Source organism: Calliopsis andreniformis, chromosome 8 (assembly GCF_051401765.1).
Source record: "Calliopsis andreniformis isolate RMS-2024a chromosome 8, iyCalAndr_principal, whole genome shotgun sequence".
In the NCBI taxonomy this organism is placed as follows: Eukaryota; Metazoa; Arthropoda; class Insecta; order Hymenoptera; family Andrenidae; genus Calliopsis; species Calliopsis andreniformis.
Window position 1 is genome coordinate 6321395 of NC_135069.1, and position 13303 is coordinate 6334697.

Sequence of the window (13303 nt, forward strand, 5' to 3'; positions counted from 1 at the left end):
TAAACTATGTAAACATTGTACATGAATAAAATATGCTTCATATAAAAAAAAAGGACACTGTGTTTCCTCGCATCTTCCTCTGACAATTAACATGGGTGCAAAATTCCCTGTCTAAAAAATACCAGTGGTTTTAGCGTTGCTTTGACCTTCAGGTCACTGTCCAAAATTGGGTCACCGTGGTATTTCGTGAGAGTCGCCGAAAGATCGCAAATTTAAATTTACGAAGCGAGGGTAGAACGACATACTGTTTCGTATCGCGTCCATAAACGTGGATTATGTGATGTGCATCCCTTCTGCGATAGTCCCGAATAATGCATTATTTCGATGCTTTTTGCAGGAATATTTTATTCGATTTCGTGTTAGAAATAGTAGGCTTTAAATATAGAAAATTATAATTAATAATATATTTGATTAATTTCGTTAGTGGAATGGAAAATTCTTTTTTTTTGGGAAAATAAGTCTTTTATATTACGATAGTAAGATTGAACACATTATGTTCTTTTTTACTTCCTGTTATCTTAAAAGCTTGCAGTTTCATCAGAAAGAGTCAAATTAAAAAATGTTCACTGGTAAATGTTCCGCAGAAGTTCAAGTTATTACTATAACCTCCACAAGCTAAACATTCAAAGATAACATTTGTAGCGTCTCTATAAGTTCGCTACACATGCTTCGACGTTGTTAGATTTATGGAACAATAGAAATATGCAGGTTATCGAAGAACTTCAAATTCGGTGGGAATTAGCAAAGTGAAATGCGCGAGCTGGTGGATAACTTGCAGAAGTTGGAGAAACTACACTTGCACCGTGTTCCACGTAAAACTGGGGGTAGAGTAGAAAGAGTGACTGTAGTTCCTTGTAATCTGACTCGTCACAAGAGAGCTTCTGATTATCAAGTTCTCTGCTTCAACCCCTTCATCCCTTGAATCCCCCTTTTTGAGCAATCCCATGGTCCCAAGTGTCAAGTGCGGCGAGGATGAACTAAATACATTGCATCAAAATTTAATGCTCGTATAACTTCCAATGACAGAGGAGCGCACGAAAAGATTATAAATACGTGAATTCTTTTTTATAATATTAATACAATATGATAAAATTTTGTGACCTATTTCAGGTTAAAATTTAATTGTACACTTCTTTGAAACTCGACGAAGTTTATATCGTTCACGTCTTATAATTTATCCAGCTAAAAAAGTCTAAATTTCATATGCGCAATTTGTGTATGCAAGGAGCATTAGGATGGTAGAGAAAATTTTGAGGAAAGTTGGAAACACCGGGGAATGACGTCATATGCAGACTAAGAAACAGAAGTTGTAAATTCTATGGGTGCAGCAAGAGATAAAGGTTGAAACTTACACGCAACAGGAAAACTTTATGGCATCTGCTGTTTGGACGAAGAAAGATACAACTCAACTCGGATGTTCTTTCAATTTTTTTTTATATAAGAAAATTTAGGGAATAATTAATGGGACAAAATGTTTTTATTTCTGTTAATATTATTTTCATAAAAACTGTCATTAGTCTTATTTTATATCCCAGCATAGTACATGTAAATTTAGATCCCGATGATAAAAAGTTCATCGATTTTCAATAATTAAGAAAAGATTATTACTGAACACCCACATTTTTAGCATTGAAAGATCGTGATCTGAGATTAAGGAAGAAGTGGAGCACCTAACTTTATTAAGACTGATGATTTTATTACTAAACTGGGGCAGTTTTAATTTATACTACCTAGTAATGGTGGTGATAACAGAGTGTATAAGGTGAAAGTTAATTGACTTAGTTTATTAAATAGTGAGATGCGTTTTATGTCTTTTTAAAGCTCTGCTTTTTATGAAGCATTTTATCTTAGCCCTCATAGAAAAGTTATATTAATATATTTTTTAACTAACTCTGCTCTAGTGTCAGTAATAGATGGAGTTACAAATCTAACTGTATTTATTTTACTGCTTCAAAAAATTGTATATTCATTATTACATCGTAACATTTCTGAAATTACTTTTTCAGTGGCTAATAAAAGATAACTCAAATACTGTTTCTCAATTACCAACTTTTCTTCCTTCGTTAAAAACATCCTTTCACACGCGCTTGCACATGCACGCCCTTGTGTAATAAACACGATGAACGTTTCCTTGAGACGTCAGTGTTCTTAAATTACACCTTGCTTCTTAATTTCAACAATGTGGTGTCTGCGGTTGATTCACGTATTTCGAATTCAATTACAGGAATAGATATAATCTACAATATGACGTAATTAAACCGTTTACAGTCTATACCGCGAAGGCAATTGTAAAATCCATTTATTCTGCAATCTTGTTCCACTCAAGCTCACATTTCAGTAAAACAAGGTCGCTATTTTTTTTTCTTTATGGAAGCAGTATGTGTTACTCGAGACATAAAAAGTTTGTCTACACTCTTATTTTTAAGCGCACTTCATAATCCTTCCCTAAATGGTTTTTGATGGGTTTCTTAGCGTTACATGAAAAATAAAAGTTACCCGAGAAGGAGATTAAAAGAGATTTTCGATTAAGGCCGCCCTCATCCGCAATTCTTTTTTCCTCCGATCGCGTTTCTGAATAATTACTACGCGCTCAACTAACGCGAGCAATCAACCGCGCAAATGGAGGTCCACTCGCATCCAGCACGTGATTCCTGTTATTTGTCGTCGGGATGCATCGGCTGGTTGCAAACGGGTCGATTCGTTACAGCGTTGCATGTGCAAGCGATATGAAAAAAGGCAGAAGCGATCGAGTGACGATGTATGCGATAATACGTGGTTCGTTTTCTTCATTTCAAACAATTTCACGACTGAAGAACGTCTTGAGTTCAACATTCACTTATTCAGTTCTTTCTCTATTCTTTAGTGAGACTGGGGAGCGAAATAATTAATTTCTTTTCATGTTATTCTCTAGGAAACTGTTACTTGAAATATTGCGAAAGATGAGGATAGATTTTTCAGTTTATGTATACTGAGGTATGTTGAGAATTGAATTGGATAGAATTTGATTGATCTATCCATTGTAAAGTTACAAAGCGTATGTTAACGATACAGTTAGATGGCCTCCAAGTTAACGGTAGAGCTACCAAGGCAGTCGCAGTGACTGTTAGGATTTACTTTTAAAGAATATTATTAAAAAACTGCAAGATGCAAGAAGAGATGAATATGTATGTTTATTCAGATATATGCATTTCTGACGACTTCGATAGAAATAACTCAACAACCCAGTTACTCAATTTTTTCGTAAATTAATTTTTGAGAACAAGTACATCAAATTTTGAAACCATCCTTCTTGCAAAATCTATCTGATTTCATTAAAATTCAATTAAAAATTCTACTGCAATCTATATGCAACAATACCTTCAATTTATCACTTCATCTAACGCTTTATAATATGATATCGGTAAAACAAGGTATCGAAATGAATATCAAGTGGCAACAAGTTCAATACTCTCGTTTGGCTTTAAAGAAGACGCTGCAAACGAGGACGACGTGGAATGATCGCGTTCAGAATCAGGATATCCTGTCTACGTCACCGATTGCATGCGTCTCTATCGATAATTCACCAAACGACTCACGGTCGAACGCCTCGTTAGATCTCGAAATAATGAGGCTTCAATTAACCGGAAATAGGAGTTTGTTCTTCCGATCGGTTCACGACAGGATATTACGTAAGACCAATCGTTTCGACGTCCTTTCTCCTTTTTTTAATTTCGATATTTGCTTCAACACGCGCGACTTATTTCCGCGGGAGGAAGTGAAATCAACGACAGAGTTGCTGGCGCGTCGCCAAATTTTATTTCAAAGACGTTTACAGCAAGATTGTGTTTGCGCGTTTTTTCTTTTACGTGAACATTATGTCTTTGCAATTTTTTGTTGTCGAGAAAATTATAATAAAGAAAGCTAAATGAATTTTTTAAAATTGGTATTACATGGGTAACTATGTTCTCAATTGTTTTTAATATTCCTGTTTTTTTTGTTGTTGAGAATTTAATAATCAAACTTTGATAGTGAATGTCAAAATTTGATGGATATTTTAGAGGAATAATTCGTGTAAACAAATTACTAAGCGTGTCCACCCAAAAATAATTCCTTACTATATCAAATTGGCTGAGTTCCTTTCATTTGACAAAAATATTTATCCTTCTGTCTCTAAATGTTGCATACAATGTTCTATGCACTGAAAATAGAATTACGTAGATTTATTTTTGCTTTAGTTCCTGAGTAAAAAAATATCTTCTCTATCCAACTGCAAACTGAACTTTCTGATGTCTAGATTTTCTTAAAATTATTGTAATATCTGTCTTGAATATTGTAATATCTATATTATCAAATACTGCACCGTTTGGTGTGAAATATTTCATTTGCTTTTGCATATGTATACCAAGTGTATAAATTGTTTGTTCTATAGTAGCTCTGATGTATTCTGATTAAAGGGAGAAATCCCTCTGAAGCCCTCCTCATCCTACACAAGTAGCTTTGACACAGGACTCTAAGGATTTCCTTGGATAGGTCGTAATTTAGTCACAATAATTAGAGACATTGGTATATATAATTTGCACGTAGCATTTGTTTACTATGTCAATGCAGTTGAATTAGAAGTGATACGTCTACGTTGGAAATGTCGACAATAACTATTTGCAAGAAAATGAGAGAAATTTTAGCAAATAAATTTTCTAGATTACTGCAGCGAATTTCAAACTATTTATCGATAAAAACTAAGAAGGCGAGGATAAAAAAATTTAATTGCATCAAATTAGTATGGCATTGATACTGAAGTTATGACAGAATGTGAAGAAAGATCATTCGAATTCCGCGAGTTCTAAACACCGCGATGATGTCCAAAACGAAGCTCGATTTATTGTTTGGGAAATTGCACTCGCCAATTGTTCATCTGCCAACATCGAATGCTGCACTTCGCGTCTAGCAACAAGTAGATGCTATATGTAAACGTCTGCCCGCTGATATTCAGATCAGACTGATGGCTGCACGACCAGAAGTGCTAAACGCTTTCCACTTAATGCCAAGAGCGTTTAATGATATTACACGTTAAGGGAAATTAAATTGCGTTGTGCAAAATATTTGGTCGGTAGACAGACAGTGTTGAGTTGTTGTCACTGTCGCGTTATACAGGAGACTATTTCTTGCCACACGATCTAAAATATTTAAAAGGATGCTTGAATCTTTGCGACGAATTTGTAGAAGTCTAGAGGAGTGTAGAGTGAAACCTGAATATTTTTTAGAGTGCTCAGGATGATAATATTAAACTCAAAAAATATTTTAGGTTTTGGAACTTCTAATTATCAATCTAGAATACGTACTTGTACGTACATACTTGAACAACAGGTGTTAAAAATTTGGAAGGCTGATTCTATATGCCAAAATAAAACGAAAATGAAGAATAAAAAAATTGCATTTGAGGTCTTGTTTCCAAGTTATTAATTGCCAAAGAACGCCTAAAGTGCGCGTAAAACGTGTCTGACTCGTCTTATTCTACTTACTCGCTTGTCAATACTGTGTCTTACCTGGTCCGCGCGCGTTGGCAGTAGAATAAGTCCCTAAGGCAGACATATTTTATATGTACCTAGCTTGAAATAAAAATGTTCAAACAATAGAATTTACAGAAAATACATCCATCAACCAATGACATATAATAACATATTTGTTCGTCCAATATTTAATGACAAATTTACCAAACAAGTAAAGCAAGCAAATAGTTAAATTCATCGAATCAATATAATCTTGTAACCAGAGCTCACTGTGGGTTACGAGTATCATTAGAACGCTACTGATATTACGCCATTACTGGCGCTATTAATCATGTAATGAGCTTTCCTCAGCTTACGTGCGTGCGGTATCACCTGTCAGCGTGTAAGTGCTTACAAGCTCGGAAGGTTCTATTCTCCTCCTAGCGTGCACTTTAAGCGCCCTATCACTACTGTAGTCCTACGTAATCCTATCTCTGTGGAAAGTACCTTCGTCTAAAATACGATTTTCTGAGACACTCAGACATGTACGAGAAGGACGTGAGATGATCAAAGGAGCTTTATCCTGCTTTAAAAAGCTGAATGCTATTGGATATTTGTGGACGGCGTATACACGTTCAAGAGGAGTGAGCAACTGCATTTTTATTATGTGGAATAAAGAAGCGAAAGCCTATTATTTTGTAAACTCGTGGTTTATTCTATGTTTTTTTTTTTTATTTTTGATTAATGATTTCTATATTTGAGAAAATAGTAATTTAACACTATAGTCTATCAGTAATACGATTATTTTAGTGTTAGGTATACTTCAATTTTCTGAAACAACACCAATTATAGTACTTTCTATTCAAAATTTAATTACTAATTTACCTTCGAATGTTACAAAATTTCAAGAAAGTAAACGTTTTCCAAATGAAGGTATTTATTATCAGTAATCTCTGTAAGTTCCATCAAATTCAGTTCCCAAACTTATTTTCCATGTCAATTTCAAACGTTTATGAAGTTAACAATTTATCGCCATCGAAGAAGTAATAAATGAGAGACAGACGAAAGCAATTATCTCATTTCCCTGAACCGTTCTTCTATCCGATTACGTGAACGTCGAGAAAAGAGGAAGTCGTACCAATTATTCCAGCCATTCGAACGTCCTCGCAAAAAATCTACCGACTGCTCCTCTTTAGGGGGCAGGAAATGGGAAGGCTTGGAGAGTGGGGGTGAAGAGATTATATCTGTGAAAATTGTGGCGAGTTGTGGCGGAGATTTTCACTGACTTCCGTGAGATTTCCTGGTCGAAGGCGCGGCACTAATCTCCTTGGCTGAAAGCCCGTCAGAAGGACCAACAGGGACTATACAAGGTCCATGGCGACGTCTGCCCAAAATTATCCGCCTGCTCTTCTGTAATCAACTCTTCCGACTCTACTTCCACAATAATTATTTTCGCCTCGTTACTCGCTGCCCCCTTCAACCGCGACGTGCAAGAAGATATTAAATATTTGGAGAATATTCGCTGGAAGCTAAGGGAACACCTAAATATAATCCAAGTGAGTGGAAGAAGTGATTAATTTAATTTAACACGTGAAGCTTCGGGATGTGGAGTTCAAGATCCTGACAGTAGAGGAAGAGAATTTTTAGAAAAATCGGAAGTGCAATCAAGCTTTTGCACGATTAGTTGCTTGGTCAAAAGGAGGTGAAGTTTGCAGTGGAGGGAACCAGAAAGAAGTAATTAATTTAATTCAGGAGATCAAAGATTAAAGAAGAATTCTGGAGTTTCAGGAAGAAGATTATTGCAAAAGTGAAGATAAAGTATAAACCCAAAAACAAGCAAAAGAATTTGTGTGGTTGTACACTTCACGTGACCTAGATCTTAAATTAAAAAATATCTTCTGTGAGCGCCATGTTCTTTTAAAGAAAATATTCAAACTAATTAAAATTCGATGAACAATTTAAAAAAAAAAACCCCGTTTGTTAGCAATTTATTCCTCCTTAAATTTATACGCGACATTATCGACCACCTGCGGAAATGTCAGCGAGTGTTTAAAAGCCACTTTAATCTGACCTTTATTTCGTTGAGCGTTCCGTCGGAATATTCGGTTGAAGAAATCGCTAAAAGCTTCAAAGACCGTGTAATCCAGTTTCCAATGGGAATTGAATATCTACAATGCCTAACCACCTACGCAGACGTGATCGAGTTTTCAATAACAGCGGCTCGATTATTATTCGAACGAATACGATTTCAATTACTTATCAGAAAGAACTGGAAGAAGAAATGCTTGTCGGCAGTCATTGGAAAGGAGGTCTGTCATTTTCTGATGTTTATACAGCGGAGCTGACATTCGGTTCTGAAGTATGATCTCTGGAGAATATTAAAGTTATTTAAACTCTTTATTTATTAATAGTAAAACGTATTAATATTAAAAAAACTTATTAGTAACATTTAAAGAGCAGGCTGCATTATCCCCCAAGAAAGAAATAGTATTAATATTCAGTATAGAATATTTGATAACTAAATAAAAATATTTTTTACTTTCCCTGCTCTTCAAGCGTTAAAGAAATGTAAATGCATCTCTGTAAACCTCTCAAATTGTATCATTAAAAGAAATAAACTTGCAGTAGAAAACTACAATACAATCTCTCATTAAAAGGCGACAAGAACAAAAGCTCCTCTCTTACCTTGCCCATTGCGATCTTTTTTCTTGCGTCGCAGCCTCTTTTTCTGCACCTTCTCTGCATAATTGGATGATGAGGAGTCTTCACAGCCGAAAATTCCTTGCCTCTCCTGGTTCCTCCTCGCCTCCTCCTGCCGTTTCTTCAGCAGCTCGTAAACCCTCTTAAAGTAATCCCTAGCGATGTCCTCGTTCGACTTATTTGTCAGCAAGCCTTCACCATTCGAGCATCCAAAACTATCAACCGATCCCTCGTCACATTCCCCCTTCAGCTCGCTCGTGGCGGCTTCTTCAGGGTCTTCGCTGCCGTCTACTATCTTAAACGTATCGCTTTTCTTCACATTCGATCGCATGTACAGTTCCCGATAGTCGTTGAAAGCCTTTTTGGGAATGGTGTTATACCCACAGTCACCAGAGTTCACGTTAGAAGTGTCCATCTCGTGATTCTTTACTCGAACCTTGGCAACTAGAAGGCTTTTCGGGTCGTCAGAGCTCCGATCAACGGCCAAGTAATTCTCCTGTAACCTGGTGGCTGGCCTGTCTGTCGTGGACTCGTTGGAAGTAACGTTGGAGGTGTCCTTCGAGGGCTCCTCAGGGACCCCACAGCTCTCCGCGTTCTCCTCCTGCTTTTGCAAGGGATTCACGCAGTTCTGTAAGTTCTGACAGATCTTACAATTCCTGAAGGAGCACAGTTCCGCCTGGAGGTCCTTCCATCTCGGTTTGCTCATGAAGTCCTCCTCGGTCACCTCTTTCTCTGTCTCCCTGTGCAGTCTCTCGTGCTTCTTCCTCTCCTTGTACTCCCACCAGGACTCGTCCACGTTGTCCTCGCTCCTGATACGCCTCGGAGGATTCTCCTGCTCCGAATCGAGGCTGCCGCCTGTCTGACCCAGCAGAACGTCGCTCCTTGTTTTTCGATACAGCTTCCTCTTCTCCGAGCCAGAGGATTCCCTTGTTTGGACCCTCGCTCGTCGATTTTCCTCCCTCGACTCCGATGCCTCGAGGATCGCGTCGCTTCTGGACCGATGGCAAGCTTTTTGTTTCATCGAATCCTCGGAATGCGATATACGACTCCTCGATCTCTCCCTCTCGGGCTGCTTCCCTCTCTTCTTCTCCTTCTGAAGCACTTCTGGATCGAACCTGATGATGTTCGTCTCGCTGCGCACCTTTCTGGTGCGATAACCGCTGGGGTCCTTGTTGTGCCAGTAATCCGAGTACCCCTTCTTAATTCCAAAGCTAGATTGCTCCTGAAAGTCGCAGCGACTCGAGCTACGCGATCTTTCTTGCTGCATCTTCTGCTGCAGCTTCCTCTGCAGGAACGCCTTCACTTTCTCTAATTCCTTGTTCTCGATCCTGTTTCTTGATTCCCTGTCCCTTTGTCTCGAATTCCCATCCATCTCTGATAGCACTGCAGAGTCGTTCCTCGAAACAGCGTCGCGGGCTTCCCTGTCGTCATCGGACACTCTCGTCTCCCCTTTCTCGATGGCTTTTCGTAGCCGATTCAAGCCGTCTGTGATCTTCTCGATCCTAATTTCGTCGCCGTTAACAGTCGATTCCGTCTTCTCGCCCTCCTCCTCCTCCACATGGACCAGCCTAGGCAGAACCTCGCTCTGGCTCCTCAAATAGGCCTTCACCTTCTTGCATCTCTCTTTAGCAACTTCCTCCGGGCTCTTGCCAACGGTGCTCCTCGTTCTCAAGTCATCTATGATCTGCTGCCTCAGATAATCGCCGGCAGAGTAGCCCTTCAGAGCTGACTTCGCCTCCTCGTTCTGCTTCGTGGACGATTCTGGCCCTACAGAGTGTCTCTTCCTGCTCCTCTTCTCCCTCTCCTTTACAGTCACCTCGCTTCGAGACTTCCGCGGCTTGTACCCGAACTCGCAGCCGCCGAACTTCGTGCTGAATCCGTCGATGTTACGGTTCCCTTGCAACGCTGCTGGAACAGTTGAGCTGGAAGCGGAAGAGGATGTGAACGACGAGGAAACGGTTGGGGTCTTCGATTTTCCTGGCGGGAACTCCTCGTAGGACTTGAGGCCATCGCGAAAGGAGCCTCTCGCTCGTTGCGCCGTTTTGCCAGTGGTCTCGACCAGCAGACGGCCATCTTTGTCCAGCAGCTGGATCACAGGAAGCGTATCCGCGGAGGTGGTCAGCTCCCACTCCCAGTGCAGCGGCTTGTCCAGCTTCAGCCTGATGATCGGTTCCGTGGGTTCGTTCGGGGACGAGGAATCCGGACTGACTAGACTGGACGTGGCCGCTGTTATGATCGGGTGAGCGTTCTTCATGTTTCCGGTTCTCCTGGTTGGCCACGGTAGTCTCGAGTTCAGTCACCCCGATTTTAAGGGACACGAAGACACTCCAAACGACGCTTCGATTTAGTTCAATCACTTTTCAACGCTCGAAGGATCTTTATGCTTCCTCTAACTCGATGGAGAGAACATTCCACTCGAACATTCACTGTATCAATATTTCTCCTTGCTACGGTACACAAGCATCCGTCTGGATTGAACAATATTTTAAATAGCGATTCCTACTGCATAACGTACACTTTTGGAACTCGGGGGAAGGAAAATACAGTACCTAGATATCCATTGTGACACTGCAGTGGTTTCAACATTCACTTAGAGAGAACTATTCTGAAATGCAGCGAAAGTATTTTGGCCGCGGAAATAGTTCACATCGTCACAATGTCTCTCTCTTCCTTTTATTAATCAAACCAATTTCGCATCATAGATCGCCGCAATTGCCTGTGCACTGTTCCAATCTTCGAGCAGCAAGCTGTTTCGCTTTCCCACTGACACGATGCACGTATCCGCCGCACGACAGGCACGATCGAGAGTCATTCTTCGACAGAATCGAATGAATCTTAGATTGCTTAGATTGCTTATGTAACGTGACCTCAGACGCTTGGCAGCTCGTCAGAATCGAGGGAGTTTGAGTTTGGGATGTTTCCGAAACGGCGTTTTACTGTTCCGCTATGCCGTTTGGCTATGTTTGTGCCCGTTTTCACGAGTTTATGAGCGAGCTTTACCCCTTGAGGGTTGCACGAAAGACTGAATAAATACTGAGGGAGGTTTCTCTTCCCTTGCCGAAGGCATTTAACGTATACAAGACGGTCTAGAAAAGAGGTGACAGTCTTTAAAAAAAAGAATAGTTAGACCATAAAAATAGCACGAATTGGAAAGTGTAGAAACTAGTTTGACGAAAAAGTTCAAACATCTGTCAGTGATTAAATTCCAAAAAGATTTCGATTCACGTTTCTTTTATAAAACCTGTTACCAAACGCACGCCACGATTCCCTTTAATGCATAAGTAACAAAACAGCGGGCACAGGCAGCAGAAAAATCCACGGTACTCCGAAATAAACTGGCAAGAATGCCGTAACGTCCACCGCTCGTTTTATAACCGTACTGGCGCGAAATGGCGGGTGGTTCGCGCGAAAACCGAAGTTGCGCGTGTTTACAAGCGCTGGTTATAAATAATCGCGCGCGAAATTACAAGTAGGAGCGTCGAAGTGCTGGCACCAAAATCGACCCGAATTTCACCCGTGCTTTTCGAGCCTCTCACTCGGCCACCCAAAAAGCTGGTCCCATTCCCAAAGGTCCCGCAGAAACAAACATCACGAGAGTACTAACAAGACTATACCGACGTGAAGAGACTAGGATCGACGTGACTGGAAAGGAGATCCAGAATCACGAGGAAACCCGCGGATCACAAAACCTCAAGGTGTCCCCCTTTCGAGCTGGGCGTCTCGCGAGCGACTGTATCAGCGCGTCTCAAAATATCTCGGAAGACATAGCTGACCCGTTCGTCGGGAAGAAAAACTGGACGGGCCGCGATTATCGATTCCCAAGCAAACGACCAAGCGTCAGGCAATAGAGGACAGCGTGGAAGAGGGGGCGCGAGGAATCGTCGCGATTCGAGCAGCGATCGTACGCACCTCTGGAATCCCGGCTACGCAAACACTGGCTCCGCGAATCGATCGTTCGTTATCGATCGTTATCGATCGTTATCGATCGCTATCGGGCCCGCTGCATTGTCGTTCGCCGAGACTCGCGTACGAGGCCAGCCACGGATTCACTGGGAGCAGCTCGATGCGACTGCCTCGCGGCAGCAGCGTGTAAACCCACGCTGGCGTCATACTGATCCGAAAATAAATCCTGCGGGACCCAATGGTCGCTAGGATGCAGGAATGCCGGCACGTGGGATGTGTTACGAATATCATTTGCCAGCGCAAGTCCCGCGTGCCCGCTTCCGCCAGGTATGCATGGGCTGTCGGCTGCAGCGTTGCGCGTCTCTGTCCCCGAGGGAAGGGGCAGTTTTATTGGGTCGTGTATGAGGGTCACGATTTCTTGGAGATTGTGCTACTGAATTTGTGAGACTATTTGCTGGGTGGAAGATGTGGGAATTTCTTGGTTTTGTTTTTTATCTGAATCTAGGGGCAAGGAAGTGGAGTCCTATTTATGAGAGCTGTATGTCTTAATATAAAGCTTTAAATAGGTGTTAATTATATACTGAATTTTCTGATTGTTCTTCTGTTATTATTGTAAGGAATGATGAATGTAGATGCATTTATATGTAAGTCAGTTTAGAATGTTATTTCTATGTTCCTTGGAGACAGTAAGTAATGTGATATCTCTGGCTGCATGGAAATTTCAACAGAATTGAGCTTTTGACCATGACCCATAGGTTCCTTCCTCTTTTACTACTTCTTAGCTCCTTCTCTCTTTCTTATCCCTCCTCCCCTGTCCTAGTTTCTCTGTTATCTCTCTATTTCCATGCTTTTTTTCTAATATCTCCTCTTCCTCCTTTTAATTTCTTTTTTCACTCTACTTCCTTGTGTCACGTTCTATCAAATACTCACATCTTCAAACCTTTAAATTTTTAGATATTTAAATCCCTGAGAAAATAAAACAAACCACTCTAAATTATAATGAATTTTTTTAAATTCCCTCCAGGTTCTTCTCTAATTCCTTGCAAGCCAAAATAAATTCATAGTTAATCCTCTCCCGCATTGGGATACTGGTATAAAGATTTTAATTCGCAGGAAAATAAATGTTTAGCATAGACAGTCGCTTGAAAAGAAAATTACACAGTGAAGAGCCTCTCATAATGCCTTCCACCTACTTCATGACAAGAAAATACTTTAATCTACCACCTTATCGTTCA

General features: G+C 40.4%; 2 protein-coding genes across 2 annotated transcripts in view; both read right to left on the reverse strand.

Annotated features, from left to right (window-relative positions):
- Positions 1-10814, reverse strand: part of LOC143182555 (uncharacterized) — a 124832-nt gene extending 114018 nt beyond the window's left edge. Inside the window, exon 1 of the mRNA XM_076383602.1 lies at positions 8151-10814. Coding sequence (XP_076239717.1) covers positions 8151-10419 — 2269 coding nt within the window. The 5' untranslated portion in view covers positions 10420-10814. The remainder of the gene's footprint in view (positions 1-8150) is intronic.
- Positions 10815-10976: 162 nt separating this feature from the next.
- On the reverse strand, positions 10977-12275 carry LOC143182063 (uncharacterized). The gene is made up of 3 exons (XM_076382805.1): positions 12163-12275; positions 12075-12103; positions 10977-11251 (listed from the first exon to the last, which is right to left on the reverse strand). The coding sequence occupies exons 1-3, from the start codon at positions 12273-12275 to the stop codon at positions 11034-11036; spliced, it is 360 nt and encodes a 119-aa protein (XP_076238920.1). The 3' UTR covers positions 10977-11033.
- Between the last annotated feature and the right edge of the window lie 1028 nt (positions 12276-13303).

Coding starts and splice junctions, on each gene's coding strand:
- LOC143182063 (XM_076382805.1), bottom strand. CDS start 12,275: ATGACGCCAGCGTGGGTTTACACGCTGCTGCCGCGAGGCAGTCGCATC. Junction 12,104..12,162: donor GGCGAACGACAATGCAGCGG/GCCCGATAGCGA, acceptor CGATTCGCGGAG/CCAGTGTTTGCGTAGCCGGG. Junction 11,252..12,074: donor GCGTAGCCGGGATTCCAGAG/GTGCGTACGATC, acceptor CCTCTTTTCTAG/ACCGTCTTGTATACGTTAAA.